General features: G+C 37.2%; 1 protein-coding gene across 4 annotated transcripts in view; it reads left to right on the forward strand.

Moving 5' to 3' along the window:
• XRCC5 (X-ray repair cross complementing 5) overlaps positions 1-15,953 on the forward strand; it is a 54,835-nt gene that overhangs the window by 22,557 nt on the left and 16,325 nt on the right. For all 4 annotated transcript variants that reach the window (XM_038142427.1, XM_038142426.1, XM_038142428.1 and 1 more), the window contains 7 exons: positions 2,305-2,367; positions 3,034-3,171; positions 3,821-3,911; positions 5,141-5,268; positions 9,329-9,525; positions 13,620-13,710; positions 15,126-15,195. In XM_038142427.1, the coding sequence (XP_037998355.1) occupies positions 2,305-2,367; positions 3,034-3,171; positions 3,821-3,911; positions 5,141-5,268; positions 9,329-9,525; positions 13,620-13,710; positions 15,126-15,195 (778 nt within the window). The remainder of the gene's footprint in view (positions 1-2,304; positions 2,368-3,033; positions 3,172-3,820; positions 3,912-5,140; positions 5,269-9,328; positions 9,526-13,619; positions 13,711-15,125; positions 15,196-15,953) is intronic.

Here is a 15,953-nt window from a genome sequence, read left to right on the forward strand (position 1 = left end):
AACTTAACATCTTCTTACCTTGCAATACAGGTGACACAGAGACCTTGTGCATGTTGCTAGATGTGTCATTAGACTCCTGCAGTGCAGTATTCCAAAACATAAGCACTGAGGAGCCAGGAAGTTATGTGATTTACTGAAAGGAGGAGCCAGCCCAACTGGAAACTGTAACCTGGTTGCTCCCTGAGGACTTTCAGACTTAGTTGTTGAGTAATGTGGGAGGTTGTGCACTGCAAGTGATTGATCAAGGAAGCATCTCATGCTTGAGCTTATGTGCCCTAAATTGGCCAGGGCCAGAGAGGTGCTAGGAAGTGCTACCTCCTGTACCAGAAACTGGATCTGATAATAAGTGAAATGTGTCTGAATCCTGTGTTCCAATGAGACAATTTCTTGGATCTCTTCGTACATTATTAGCCTCCAGCTGAGTCTTACTATTGTCATTTAGTTCTGCAAGATGTATTTCACTGCGTGCAGGGTTTTCTTACCGTGTAAGTTGGCCTCGTGTTTCAGCTTAGTCTGACTTTATTTGAAAATGGAAACTAAGAGGAAAGCAGGTGAGGTATATAATGTTCCTGTGAGCAAACTGTTACTTCATGTGGATTTTTATTTTCCTATCGTTGATCAGACAGTGTGGTAATACTTCAAATACATAGTTAATAATTGTAGGGTCACAGGTTGTTTTAGGAATATTTTTTGAGTCATGTAAATATGCATAAGAGAATAAACAAGTTGTTTTTAAAAAATTTCAATGTACCAAATATTGATTGCTTTTAATTAGTTTTCATTATGTACTTCTCTTGTCTCTGGATTTCATAACAAACAGAAATTATATCTTAAAATGTGCTGTGGTCCTGTAGCCAGGAGTGTGAATAGTTATGCCCAGTAGTAGCTGCACATCCCCTCAGTGGAATAAAATTATTCAGGCGTGCTTGCAGGATTAATATTACAGTGGATAGATAATATCAGGAAGTTTTTAACTACAGCTGAAATTTTCAAGACCAGTATGTTATCTTAAGTTTTGCCTCCTGAATTTTGTTGTTGGGAATGATAAAACTGACACTATTCAAATATATGTATTGTATTAAATTGTTTCTTTAAAAAACTTCAATGGAAAGATGATTCATTATTGACTAGAAAAACTGGAACAGCTCCAAATACATAATTAAATAAGGAATAGAACCACCTTATATTCTTTCCCTGAGTTGTTCACATCCCTCAGGAAAGAAGATCAGAGGCCGCTTAAACTTTGATTTTTAATTTATAAGCCATGCCATGTAAATCAAGAAATAAACCTGAAAATATTACAAAGGGACAATTTCTTTGGCAAACAAAAAAAGGTGTAGTGATAAACACATCTAGTTACTTATACTATAATGGACGTAAAATTTCCTGAGCATTTAGAGACAGAACAGGAAAGAAGGATTGCAGGTAGAATAATCTGAGCTGAAGAATCGTTCTGTCATACAGTAAACAGACCTGCTCTGGTGCAGGTCTGTCACTGACTTCAACAGCCTTATGGTAATTTACTAAATAAAGAAGATAAAATAAAAAGATGAAATGAATGAAAGAAAAATCAAAGATATAGCGAAGTTAGTTCTGAGACTGTAATTTAAAGAGTTTTTAACAAAGTGAGGTTATTTTAATCAGTGTCCATAGTAGTGTGTGTTCTTTGTGACAGGTCTTCTATGACTGCAGACTTTCTGTGTGTGTGAGCTGCTGTAGGTGAGCTGCTGTAGCTCCAACTATTCCAGTGATGCTCCTTGATGAAACTATTTTTCCTTTCTGTTTTAGATTCAACCATGTTCATGAATAGAATAAACTTTGCTAACATAAGTGCTTCTTTGCTAGCACACCTGTATATACTCTGGGTTGGTGTTGAAGTAGATTTATTAATTAAGGAAGAGACTTTTTGCAGCTCCTTTTTGATGTATCTTTGCTAGAAAAATTTAATAGTATAGCTATGGTAACCATTAGGTTTAGGTCTTGTATTAACTACTGTAGTTTTCCACAATGATTGTGAATTACTGAAGTATAATTCAGACTGGTAACAGCTGCTGGTAGCACTGTCTTTCATTCCTGCCCATCACTAGGAAGCTATGAGAATATCCTACCCAATATGACTGAATATCCATATTAAGTGATAAATGGAGATATCAAACAAATACAGGGCTTTAACCTCCATGCACTGTAATTAAATTTGGTGAGTTCTGACTTGAGTAATGGTAGTTGTTTTGTAATTTAATTGTCCAGTTGTATTAGTGACCTTTTCTTTAGGTCAGGCTAACTCTTGACCATTTGAATTTGTAGATCCAGAGACATTACTACATGGGCAACCAAGTTCTGAAGGTCTTTGCAGCAAAATATGATGAGGTAAGGTAAACTGAAATTTAATGCTGAACGTATTTTACTGCAGAACAAAAAAGAATAGTAGTGGTGCTTGAGATTGTCCTGTCTTTCTGTGTTAATAAATATTTTTAGTGCAGCTTACAGAAATGTCTAATTTCATTGCCCAGTAGACTAAAAAGAAGTTGGATTAAACCCCAAATGAATACAGTATCTCATGAATAATGAAAACCTGGTAGATACTGTGTTTGAGCAAGGTTATGAGGAACCTGAAATTGGTGCTGAAGTCAATTCTCATGCAGAGCAACAGTTTGCCCTGTCACTATGTTATTTAGAACAGACCTTCAAACTACTGGAGGTAAAAAGCTTACTGTGGTGCTCTAATATGTTCCTTTAAGGGACTTCCCTCCCTTTTCCTATCTCATGCAAAACCTCTGAGAGTTCTTCACAGCTGGTGAAAAAGGTGGAATGTGCTGAATCTAAAGTTGGCTCAGCTTTGAATGGATCCACTGTCATGATGAGATTTGACCTTTCTGCTTCTTTGATTTATGAACATGAAAAAATGCTTGTGTTAAAGTTATAGCTGAAATGGAAACTAGTCTTGACTAAATCAATGCTGTTGAATTCCCTGTGAAAGATGTATTTCATGATTAAAAACTTGCATGATTTTTTAGACTTCTTTTTTCCCTCCAGAATGCAGCAGTTGCTTTTTCTGCACTTGTTCGCGCATTGGATGAGTTGCAAATGGTGGCTGTAGTGCGCTATGCTTATGATAGAAGATGCTATCCACAAATTGGAGTAGCTTTTCCGTATATTAAGGATGCATATGAGGTAATTCTTCTCTCTTACCCTTCTGCAGAGAGACCCAGAAGCAGCACAGTATGTCAGAACTTTTGCAGCATATGTTTCCCCTGATCTTTCTTACGAGAGACTATTGAAAGAGCTAAATATGTATAGCACGGCTGAGCAGTGACGGAGGTGGGGGCGGACACAACAATCTTCAGACTTTTGAAGGGTATAAACATAAAAGATGGAAAGGAATTATTTAGGGTGGTATGAACTGGAGGAGGTAATTCAATAAAGAAAAAATGAGGCAGAGAAATGTTAAAAAAACCAAATCCAGCTTTTGACTTTGGAATACAGTAATCTATGATAAAACCTCCCAAAGTGCCAATATATTGGATATTTAAAGCATGGGTAATTGGAACTCTGCCCAAGAAAAAGGGATCATATGGGTGGGGAGGTCTTTATTCCATGAGCAGAAAAATTGAGTGTAGCCATCACTATGTTATAAAATAAAATGCTGTGTTTTATTCTGATTCAAGTTGCATTGCTCTGTAAATATTTTAAGTGTTTGATATGCAAAGACATTACATCTTCAGATTTTTCTTAGGTTTTATATTGCCCTGATATGGCACTCTGGGGATACAGATTTTTTTTTTTCTTCAGGCTCAGTTGTTTTTTATTTCCTCTTGCACAGTGTCTCATCTATGTGCAGCTACCCTATATGGAAGACCTGAGACAATATGTATTTTCATCCTTGAAAAACAGTAAAAAATGCATTCCTACAGGTAAGACATTTCCTGGTCAAGTAACCTGCTTGTTGTCTTCTAAGATGCTCTAAAAGAGAATATTTGGCTCACCAATGAAAGGATAAGCTCTGTTGTTATTTTGGCTTAGGAAAACACCCTTATATTTGGGCATCCATTACGGTGATGTCATCTTGAAGTGTAAATGTGTATTAAAGCTTTGGCACTTCACGTGCAGGCTGAGCAGACCTAAGTTTGCAGGCAGTATTTCAACTGTCCTGTTAAATGACTTCTGGCTCAGGTTACAGCATTGTGAGTCTCACAGGATCCTGTGATAAAGAGCTGCGATTAGTCCTCTGTATCCTTTGATCTTTGAACTCATTTGTGGGCGGAAATGGCCAAACCTTGTGGGATCTACAGTGTGTGATTAGCTAGCTAGAATTAGAACAGAGGCAGCTGCTCTGTTGGTGCAAAGCTGGTCCTGTAGCCATTTGCAGTATGGCCTGTTAATATAATGTACAAAGACAAAGACAGTATTTTCTGTGGAGTGTTATTAAACTGTGTGCTTATTGGTGTCCAGATTGAGATGGATGGCATCTTTGGAGAACATGCAGCTACACAAAACTTGACTTGCTGTTCTGAGAGTTTTGCACAGCAATGAGTCTTAAGTGGATGTAGTTTAAAATCGCTCCTGCTTCTTTCATTTGTTATGAGATGCATTGAATGGGCACCTGCACGTCAGGGTATATTTAGCATGCTGGTTTGTTTCTATAGGTGTTTCTGTTTTCTTGCCTGTAACCAGCAGTTTGATAACAAATGTAAAATCTGTCTTACCAAAGCAGTAGCTGGCTATTGTGAACTGTGTTAATTTGCAATCATAACTTTAAAAATTTATATTATGCCATTTAGTTTTGCAAACCAACTGTTCTCCTTATTTTATAAGTGGCCTATAAACCTTCTGTTGCAAATGAAAACATCTTGAAAAAGAAGAAAAGCCAAAGCAGAAAGGCAACAATAATTGAGGTCTTGGGGGAAAAGAAAAAGGCTTTATGATTTTACACTGTAGTCCTTAAATAAAGCAGGGGTTTATTATTGTGTCCATTATCCATATTCTTTATTGACACATCCATAGCTGCAGTGTGTTCTGTGGCACGTAGTGACTTGGTAAAAATCTCTCAGTGGGAAGCAAATCTTCATTTATAAATGGTTTCAAGAAATCCATTAATCTGCAAGTGTATTTAATCTTCCTTTGTATGTAATTTCTGCCTTAGTGGATCAGTTATCTGCTGTTGACTCACTGATTGATTCTATGAATTTGGTTCAAGAAGATGGAGAAACTTTTGAGGACCTATTTAAGCCCAGCAAAATTCCAAACCCTCATTTTCAGAGATTATATCAGGTGAGATGAACTATATGGTATTTTTTAAAAACTTCTTTTCTTAAGACTTTTCACCCTTCTGTCTTTCTTTGATTCACGTTGGAAAGATCTGCATTGTGAAAATGCAGATATAAATCTCTGGCATTAAAATATGTGGTAACTGGTGATTTCTGTTTTGTCCCTGACATAGATTTATCTTTAAAATTTCTAGTTTCCAGGAAGCAAGGGAAATTATACCTGTCCTGAGGTGTCTGCTACAGCATCAGTGATACTCACAGGCACATAGACTAGGCAAGTTAAAACTTGCCTCTCAACACTGTGTTGTGGACATAGATTCAGTCTTCAGCTTTTGGACAAAGAGGAAAATTAGCTGAAAATTTGGGATGTCTTCAGCTTCTCATTCTGTGTCCCATCAATTTTCTGTGCAGTGTTGCATCTAGCAGTGTTCCAAACCAGGTCAGTCTGAGGTGAACTGCATCAGTAATAAATGGTTATTAACATTGTTGACATTTAAAATGTTCTGTTAGGGTGTCTAAGCTGATGCACTTTATGAGCCAGCAGAACAGTTCACACTTCCTGCAGTTATTATATCAAGCTGTCTCCATTTTGATTTGCATTCCTTTCATATCACGAAGACTTTCATTGCAACTGTGAGGATGAGAGACTTAATTATACATTGGAATTCAAGTGCTTAAAAAATGACGCAGCAAATTCAAAAATAAAGAAAATTATGTTGCAATTTAAGCAACTGCAGAATTGTACTGTATGCAGAACCATGGAGATATATTGAATGTGTGACTCTGCTCTGAAAATTGACCAAAAATGGTATTACAGCAATCATGTTCATATCTCAGCAATTCCACATGATTTATTTTGGTTTACAAGTAGGAAGAAGATGTTTTTTTAAATTAAGAAAACTTATCCTAGCTTTCCAAAGCCTTGTTTCCTCAGTGTTGTTAAAATAACCAAAGGATCTGAAGGTCAATGTGTGCTTCAGGAACACATTTAAGCCCACTGTCTTCAACTCTACTCTGATTGACACCTGAAGAACTCAGAGGTCTCATCAAGTTCTGCCAGTCATATTGACAAGACAGTGTGTAACTGAGTGTAAGATTTGATCAGTTGGAAGTTATTGCAGGGCAAGAACTTAAAATGAACTGACCTCTTCACAACTCTTATTTTAGGAAGGGTTGTTAAGCTTGGATATTACAAAACTTGGGCATTGCTTGTAAATGAAGTACTTGGGGGATAGAATTTCCTCTGTTATATTGCTAGATAGTTTTGCATTCTTTTAGTTTAGTGGATGTCATTTATTGGTGAAAGGTGGTTTTTTCTAGGTGTGCTATTTGTCTTCTGAAACAGTGTGATGGTAGTGTTCCAGCACTTGAGTCAGTTGCTGCTGGAAGAGAGTAACTGAGTAACTTGCCAATTTCCTTAGAGGATAATAGGATTTTGTAAGGATGAGTGCTACTAGTAGAAAAAGCATTTACTGACTGAATGTATGGGGTAGGATGCAATTTCTGTCCTTGCTGTTCAGAAAGTCCTAAACTGTCAGTCCCCTTAGTGCTTTCTTTTGGCCACACTCAGCCCCATTTGTTTGTATGATTACAAAATTGTTATTAATCTGTGTAAGTTGTTCTCTCCTTTGCTGTGAAGATATCCCAAATTCTTAGTATTTTGTTCTTAGGCAAAATGGCACTGCTGGTTCCTTAAGAACTGTGAAGAAAAATTCTGCATCATCTTTTGACTGTAGCCAGTAAGTGAATTGGGCTGAATAGAACCTATAAATGGTTTTGAAAAATAACTCTGAAGAAAAGGATGAACTCCTACTTCATTTCCTTGCTTTGTTGCCTCATGAAGATATTTGGAATGATAAGTGACAAGAGCCAGAATTTAAACAAAAACATCAAGCTAAATTATATCTCTGGAAGTAGTGGTAAGCATCAGGAAATGACAGAGTGGGTGAGAAGTAGTTGTTAATGCTTGCTGGAGTGGAAGATGAGGAATATCCTATATCCAGACTTTCACCTTTTATTCCTTGCTTCCAGAAAAAACTAGGTGAACTTCTGTAGCTTTTGTAGTGGTAGACTTCCAACATTATTGTTTAAGTTGTCCATCTTAAATACAGAGATTTGAATTGCCTAAGACATTTAGGGAATGCAGTGCATTTTATTTGTTAGTCAAATAAACAAATTGCTCAACAACGGTGGTTCTGTAGAGAGATGGACCTGTTGGTGCATGTATGACATTGCTTATCACTGAATTAAGGGTGTGAAGCCCACTTCATTACATCCATTGACCAGTATCTTGGTGTGACCCCTGTTCCTGAAAGCTGGCTGTGTCTCTAGAAGTAGAAATGTAAGAAATTAGGAAGAGCAATGAGGAGCTAGTGCCTTGGTGACAGCACGCATGAATAGAGCAGTGAGTCTGCAAGGCAGTGGCAGTGTGGGTTTCCTCTAGCTGTGAGGGTAGGAGTGATTCTTGCTGGACACAGAAGGAAGGGGGGAAGCAAGGTTAAGAGGGACGGTGTTGGTTTAGAAACTCCAGGTTGTCTTTTTAACTTAGTCTCCATTTAGCACCTGAGTTTTGACAGTACCTGCCATGTCGGGTTTGAAATGTAGTCATCCACTTCAAAAACAGGTACAAGTGGATGCTGTGGCCGCTCAGTCTGCTCAGCTCCTGCAGCTGCACACATTAAGATGTTAGTTACAAAAGCCTGAAACACATTGGCTTAACAGGGGACTTAACGTTTTTTTGGTTTGTGAGTTTAATTCAATTACCTATTTTTTTTTTAATAACAAGAGCCATTACTGCAGCTTCCAGCCACATTTTTACTCTTTCAAAATAATTGTTCCTTAAATCATTACAAGTGTTTCCAAATCAGTAGCCTTGTACAACTGCCTCCTTTTGGCATTATGTTCTAATATGGACTGGAATCTTAATGGCAGCCTGAAAACACATCAGTATTGATGTGTCACATATTGTCTTGATTTTCTGTATTGGCAGATTCCCAGTATGAATAGGAGCTTTTATTTGCTTTGATTTTGTTTTTTAAATAATTGTCATGTCTGACAGCCAGCAGGGGAGCAAATCTCTGCTGTATTCCTAGTTTACGGAGTAGGTACCTTCACATGGGTCTCTAATGCACCTAGTACAATGAGCATAGAAAAAAAATGGTCTCCTTTGTATATCATGTGGTTTTATGTGTTTTTGTGCATGCACTGGTATCTCTGTGTGTATTTGTAAATGCACATACCTTTCTACTGCTGTCTCACACTTCACAAAATTGTAAAGATATTTACTTGGTTTTCAAAACCCTCCATGGAATTTCTGTAGCCTGCCTCATTAACCTCATCTCTCCCCGTCTGTTTGACTTCGTGACTGTGTGCACTGACTCTACACTTGGGTGAAAAATCCTTCTCTGTAGCTCTCACCATCTGTTCCAGCTTTGTGCATCTGTCAGGCCCCTTCCTTCCCTACTCCTTTCAAAGCTAGTTTCCAAACATACATTCTGTGCCCTACCTGTGCACATTTAATATTCTCTCTTTCTATTTACATTCTCTCTTAAGCTTGTGAACATTCCTCCTGTATGCATACTGAGTGTAATTGACCAAGAAAAAAATATTTTCTTTGAGGGACATTAAACTGTTACAATAACTGGAGTGTGTGGTTGGGATAGATCTCATTTACTTAATTTTGAAGTGTAAAGAAATCTCTCCCATGAGACTGTTTTATAAGAGAACTGCTTTTTAAAGGTAGAGTGAAGCTAAACATATGAACAGTTGCAGATGACTGTTTCATTCCTGGGATTTTTCTAATAATTTTCATAGAATTCATTCCAGTGAGTGTGGGAACACTCATCTGCATCAGTATTCTTGTTTAATATCATTAATAATCTCCTTTAACAGTTGATCATAAACTTTCAGTCCATTGTGAGACAGAATATTTTTCAGCAATGTAAAGGTAGTATGTTTAATATGGAAGATATTTTGCAGTTACCATATGGTGTACAGGCATTGCATTGAAAGTTTTTAATATAATTGAAAATTCTGCTTTGCTCAGACTGTTTTGTTTCTTGCAGTGTTTGCAGCACAAGGCTTTTCACTCTGATAAGCCACTGCCACCAACAGAGCAGCACCTTTTAGAAATGCTGGAGATGCCTTGTGTGGTAAGAGAAAGGTGTCAGGCTCCTCTGGAAAGAGTAAAAGCACTTTTCCCCCTAAAGGAAGTTGGCAAGAAAAAAGAAGAGAAGACTGCACAAGACATCTTCAAAGACAAGTACGTTAGAAATGTATTATGGATTTTTTTGAAACTTTTTTTTTTTACACTTCAGGTTGTTTTTGCTGGATGAATCAGGCTCAGAATCTTTTGAACAGAAAATCAATGAGTTACACACTGGAAAAAATGCTGATGGATAGAGAATATTGTGGTGCCACAGAATGTCTGGAGTATTTTGTGAATAGTGGTGGTCATACTGTTGCAGTGCAGGACACAACAGGAACCAGTAAGTTCCTCATGTCTGGGGAACCTGTGCCTACTCATGTGAGTTCCTCATGTCTGTATTTGCTGTCACAGAATCACAAAATCCATCAGATTGGAATGGACCACCTGAGGCTTCTTGGTCAACCTGTTGCTCAAAGACCACCTGTGAGATCTAAGGAGGGATTCATACAGTCTGGCTTTGGAAACCTTCAGGGTTTGTGCATCCTTTCTGGGCAACCTGCAAAGAAAAGCAGTTTCATTATTATCTGCTGTGCAATTAATGTGGTTGTCTCCAAAAAAAATCAAGCTGTTATAGACACTTCCTGGAACAGCTATTGTTTGAAGTTTTAAGACAGGGTATTTTTGTTGTTATTGAATATACTGTGTTTAGTTTATTTGTGCTGTAGATAGGAAGAATAAATGCTGAAGCGATACTGCAGTTGTACTGTCACCCCAGCCAAATCAATTTACATAAACAAAATCTGCCTCTGAGGAATTAATTTATTGAAATCTATAATATAACTAGTGGGTCCCTGAGATGCTGGAGTGTTCTCAGTTAGCTCCCTCTCCCTTCATTTTGTCATTTTTTGGTTCAGTCCTTTCAGCACTAGGAATGACATCTTTTGAGGTGTTTTGAGCTCTTGCTTAGCTCAGTCCTTTCCTCTGGGTTGGGTAGAGCCTCCTCAGCATGTTCTCTTTGGGAAGACATGGCACAGGACTCCTCACTTTGCTGCTTGAGACTAATGACATTCCTCATTACAGACTGGGAAACACCTGGCTGTTTTGTTGTTGTTGCTGATTTCAGTGTATTCCTGTTGCCTTGGTGTGTCTGTGAATTCATACTGATGAAAAATTCTCTTTTGCTTGCTCCATGCCCCAGTTGCTCTGGGTTTATGTACATATGTACATTTATATGTATATCTTAAAAAGTGGTAGAGCCATTTTAGGAATAAAAGGCAAAAAATTGGGCTCAAACAAGCTAGAGAGAGAATTTAAACAAAAAGCAGTGACCCATTACTGTTAGTTGCTTTAAAATATATCTTCCCAAAAGCATCTGACAAGCAAGAAGGAAATCTGTTTTGTTTTAAAACTAGTTTCCTTTAGAGGGGTGATAAAAGTAGCTGTAAAAGTAATTTAAATAGAAATTGATGTTGGGCATTAAAATGATTTAAAAAAAAAAAGCTGTAAAAGAAGTGAAAGGATACAGACTTAACTATGCAAAGAAGAATGAATGATAGTTAAGATTTTTTAAAAATTGCAGAAAAATGGTATTGCTGGAGTAATGAATGGGACTGGTAGTATTTTATCATTGCTACAACAGCAGTCTTAACTGTATGTTTTTGTTCTGTGTTTGGGGGAAAGCTGAGACAATAGAATTTATTCACTGGATAAAGAAAAGTGCATCACTTTGCAACAATGATTAAGGAAAATATTAAATATCAGAGGCACTTGTACAGGTTGCCCAGAAAGGTTGTGGATGCCCCTTCCTGGCAGTGTTCAAGGCCAGGCTGGATGGGGCTTTGGGCAGCCTGGTTTAGTGGGAGGTGTCCCTGCCCATGGCAGGGGTGTAGGGAAGTGGGTGATCTTTAAGGTTCCTTCCAACCAAAACCATTCTGTGATTCTAAATGCTATGGTTCTATGAGAGTCAACTTATTAATACTAAGATATAGGTTGCACTTAAGTATTTGGAAATAGTTGTTTAAAAGATGTCTTAACCATTATTTTTGTTTTCTAAAACTGATTTGCATCTCCTGTCATCATATTGACTAGATTCTTTTTTAAGGTCTAATAGGACTAAAGCAGCATAATTTTAGGCATGATATCTTAATAGAGATTTCAGTATTCATTTGTATCACTTTTGCTTAAGATCTGTGTAGTTTATAAAAAATAATTCCAGTAATATAGAAAACATTTTACTTTTTCCTTCTTAGGTTGGCTGTGGAGAGGCTGTTATCTCATCCAGCTTTGTAGGATGTGAAAGGCTTCTATATTAATGTAGAAGTGGGTGTTTCAAATTAATCTTGTATTTTATTAATTTTTCTCGAATAGTAATTGCACGTTTTGCAGTTTAAAAATACTGCTAATCAGTGCATATTCTAAATGTCAGATCCTTGGCTGGTATAAATGGCTATGGATTCATTAGTTTCTGCTGTGCTGCACTGATTAATGACAACTGTAGATTTGGTCCTAGGCTGTTAAATGCAGCATCATCATTTATTTTCTCCTTCCTCCAATACCGAAGCATTTTGAATCAGTAAAAATAATGCAGGAAGAAAAAGAAGAAAATTGATTGCCATGTACTTTTGGAGGAAACTATTCTAAAAGAGAATTTTTGTTGTTCTTTACACCTTTCATCAAACCATATTAATATACAAGATTTTTGGTTCCAGTGAGGCTTCTAAACTCTCTGGTGTTGATAAGTATAAGTTTCTCCTTTTACAGAGAGACACACAGGATGTTCAAAACAATCAAGCAACTTGTTCAAGGTTAGCCAGAAAGTCAGCAGAGTTGAGAATGAAGCAAAGGTATCTTATCCCTGTCCTTAGGCATAGCTAAAGTCATCATTTCTCCCAGAGTGATAAGTAAGGTTATGCTAAATGACAGGAGTTGCTGAGGAGAAGGGATTTCATTTTGGTAGTGACAAAATTAGGGACAGAGAAGATTGCTGAAACAAAGTGAGATAGACAATGATTGTAAAGTAGGGGAGGAGTGTGCTATAGAAAGCAAAAAGGAAGACTCCAGAAATTATTTCTAATAGTTGATTGCTTCTGTAACGTGCAGTGCAGTTTTTGCAATCAGTTCTGATCTTGCAGAATGAAAAGTGGCTGCTAGTCCAGGATCTCTGGCTTTGTCCCTACATCATCAAACAGTTTCTTCTTTTCACAGTAGTAGAATTTTTCAGAAAAGCTTGTTGCTTTGTTTTGGGATTCCTGAAACACAAATCCTGCCCTTTGGGTTGCTGAGTAGCTTTCAGTCATTCTTAAACGGAAATCAATTTGTCTGTGTCAGTAGCCTGACAGCATCTGATTTTCTTCCCCTTTTGTGATTATCTGGATTTTCCTCTGTTGCTGAGATGTGCTCTGAAGTGTAGCATGTTACATGTTAGAATTAAGTTCCTAGTTTGAATGTACACCTTGCTCTATGTTAGCTGTAAGGACAAAGCAAGAAAGTAGCCCAAAATCACAATTAGCTTTTTAAAAACAAAAATAGTCTTTTAAAAGCATTTTGAGATGTAGCTTGAAATCTCCTAAGAGAGTTCTGATCTGCTTAACTGGAGTTTGTCTAGCAGGTTTTAACAAACACAAGGTGGAAGTTTACATAGCTCTCATGTGCTGATGGAGAGTAGTGGTCATTAGACTCAAAAGCCACTGTATAAACAGGTTTGTATTAGCTGTAAATTCCAAGACAGGCTCTAGCAGGTAGTGTTTGAACAGTAAATTAATGTCTTAATAAACTGGTAAATTTTCATTGACATTTCATGCTTAGGAAAAAAAAAATCTAGTGAAGACACCAAATGTCATGTTATATACTGTAAATTATCAAGGCTAACTCAACACAGAGGTTCCAAATAAAGTGTTTGGAGATATTCTGTGTTTAGAAAGATGAAGGTCTGTATAAGGAAATTCACACCTGAAATAAGCAGTAATAATCTCATATCTTCAAGAAGTGATGCCTTTGCTGTATGTGAAGATGAAGTTTGATCTCTGTTTCTACTGTCTGGTTTGTGCAACCCAAGGGAAAAATAAGGCATGGATAAGTGTTGATTTTGGAACAGTTATGTAATGAAGTTTAGTTCAATGTATATTTCATTAATTTATTGACTTCCTAGTTAGTAGGCAGGACAATCATCTTCAAGTGTTTATATTCATTTTTGTCCTTCTCTTTTGCAGTGAAGATGAACCCAGCCTTAAGAAACCAAAAATTGAAGATGAGGAAGAAAGCTTTAGCATTATGAAACTTGCTGAAGGCAATATCACCTCTGTAAGCATATTTTTACAAATCTGATTATCAAAGGGCAAGATTAATTCTCAAAGTCTATTGTGGTGAATATACAGAATTCCTGATAAAAGGAGAGTTTCTAGCTGAAACATGACTGAAATACTGTCTACTTGTACATTTGATACTCTGCTAGAGATTGTGAAGACAACTTTCTCTGCCCTTAGGCATGTGTTAACACAAGTTTCCATCAGTCGTGGATATTTTAGGACAAAATTCTCTCTTGGTGTTTAAAACTCTAAAAGGAAACCCTGAGGATCTGAAGAAAACAGATTTGGAGCTCAGTGGCTGAATTTTGTTCTTGCTGTCTTTCATATCTTCTGCAACATAGAAGTTGCCTCTGTATTTAATCAAAAGTATTGCTGTGATTTTAGACATTGTTCTCTGCACTAATTGGGGGTCTAAATCAGAAATTTGGCTTCATCTTGCCACTAGATCTAACTTATAATTTTGTAACTAGATGAAAACTATATCATAACTGCACCTTCCTTTATTTGATATTTTCCTATTATAAAAAAAAAATTAATATTGCGCTAACTTCTTGTTTTCAAATGTGCTGTTCTTTAAGGTTCATTTTGAAAAAAAGCATTATTGATACTTATAAAAATATTTGAAGTCTAAAAAGATTTCAGTTTTCTGCACTTCTAATACAATTTTCTGATATTTCCTGAAAAGTGGCATTGCTAAATCTTAAAGAAATACAGTGAGACCAAGCAAACTTATTACAAAGTCCATGAATTATTTTGACAGCAAAGCATAAAAAAGAAAAAGCAGGAGAATTATGATTGCTGATGGGAAATTTTAAGCCATGTAGGGTTGTTGGTTTTTTTCTCCTCAAGTTAATGCATCCATTTTTCAGTGTTTATTTATATTTGACCTGGTTTTAGTTCCTTTGAAAGGTTTCTGCATTTGCATGCCCATTTAGAGCTTTGGCTTTAAGATGTCGGACTCTGCCAGAAAGCCTAGATGATTTAAGTGCAAGCTTTTAATTTTGAGGTCCTATTGGAGTGGCAAACCACTGGTTCTGTACCCATGTGCCTGGGAGCTCCCACTCCTTGCTAAGCATGTGGTGAAATTAGGGAGGTCTAAGAAGTCTGTGCTACAGAAGATCTCAAAGCTGAACTAGCAGATAACCTGAATTATTGTGCCTCTGTCCTCTCAGCACCAGAGAAGTGGCCAACTTGTAACAGTGCAGCAGAGTGGGTTCATCCTGCTCATGTCATAGCCAACCTTTGCCAGGAGTACTGTGCATTAACACACTTTATAAGACTTGCATTTTTGAGTCTGAATGCAGAGAAGTACACAGTTTCTGTTTTCATATTTAAATAAAAAAAAAATTAAAGATTCTTTAATGAGATGGATATTGGAAGACAATTGAATTGGTTTTGTACTTCTTGTAGGTAGGCAGTGTTAACCCAGCAGAAGATTTCCGAGTTCTGGTGAGGAAGAAAAATGCTGACTTCAAAGATGGTAAATTACTTTTGTCTATCTTAATTATATTAGTAGCACCTTCAGAGTTCAGTAAATGCAATCCATTTGTCTAAACTTAAGTTTCTAGTGCAATTTGAGTTGCTCTGGAATTTACAGGTTAGCTTGTAATGCCACTCAGCCAAGGAAGGTGTAGTTTGTAATTCCCATGTTAATACTTACCTTCCCCAATTAAAAGTCTCAGGTAGGTAGCTGTGTTTGGGTAAGAAGGCACTAGACAGCTACACTGAGGCACCTGAGCAACCCCTCAGGTTTCTAACAAAGACCCCTTGGTATTCACTGACTGCCCATTCAGAATGAGCCTCAGCTTCTCATTCCCGGGATCTTTCTGGCTTGAAGTGGAGAGCTGGTGGGTGTGCAGAGTGTGAGCAACCTGTCTCATGTTGCATGAACAAAAAAGAAACTCTTATGTCTGGGACTTAAATTTCACATGCAAAGGTCATTTCTTACTGCTTGTGAGTGAAAGAAAGCACAGGTGAATTCAGAGTGGAATAAGGAGGTAGTATTTGTAATCTGAAAGTTGAAGTCAGTGTGCACTGACTCTTCTCAGGGATGAAGAAGAACAAAAGGCACCGGTCAAACATTGTCTTGCATGGCCTAAGTCTAAAAATGCCATGAAATTATCATTGGTTTGTATGGTATTTCCCTCCTGGAGTAGCTATACAGAGATATATGTAATCCAAAGGTGTCTTAAACAGAATGCACAAGATGGACGGGTCCTTTATCTCATAAAGGATGAT

This window comes from Motacilla alba, chromosome 7, assembly GCF_015832195.1.
Source record: "Motacilla alba alba isolate MOTALB_02 chromosome 7, Motacilla_alba_V1.0_pri, whole genome shotgun sequence".
NCBI lineage: Eukaryota > Metazoa > Chordata > Aves > Passeriformes > Motacillidae > Motacilla > Motacilla alba.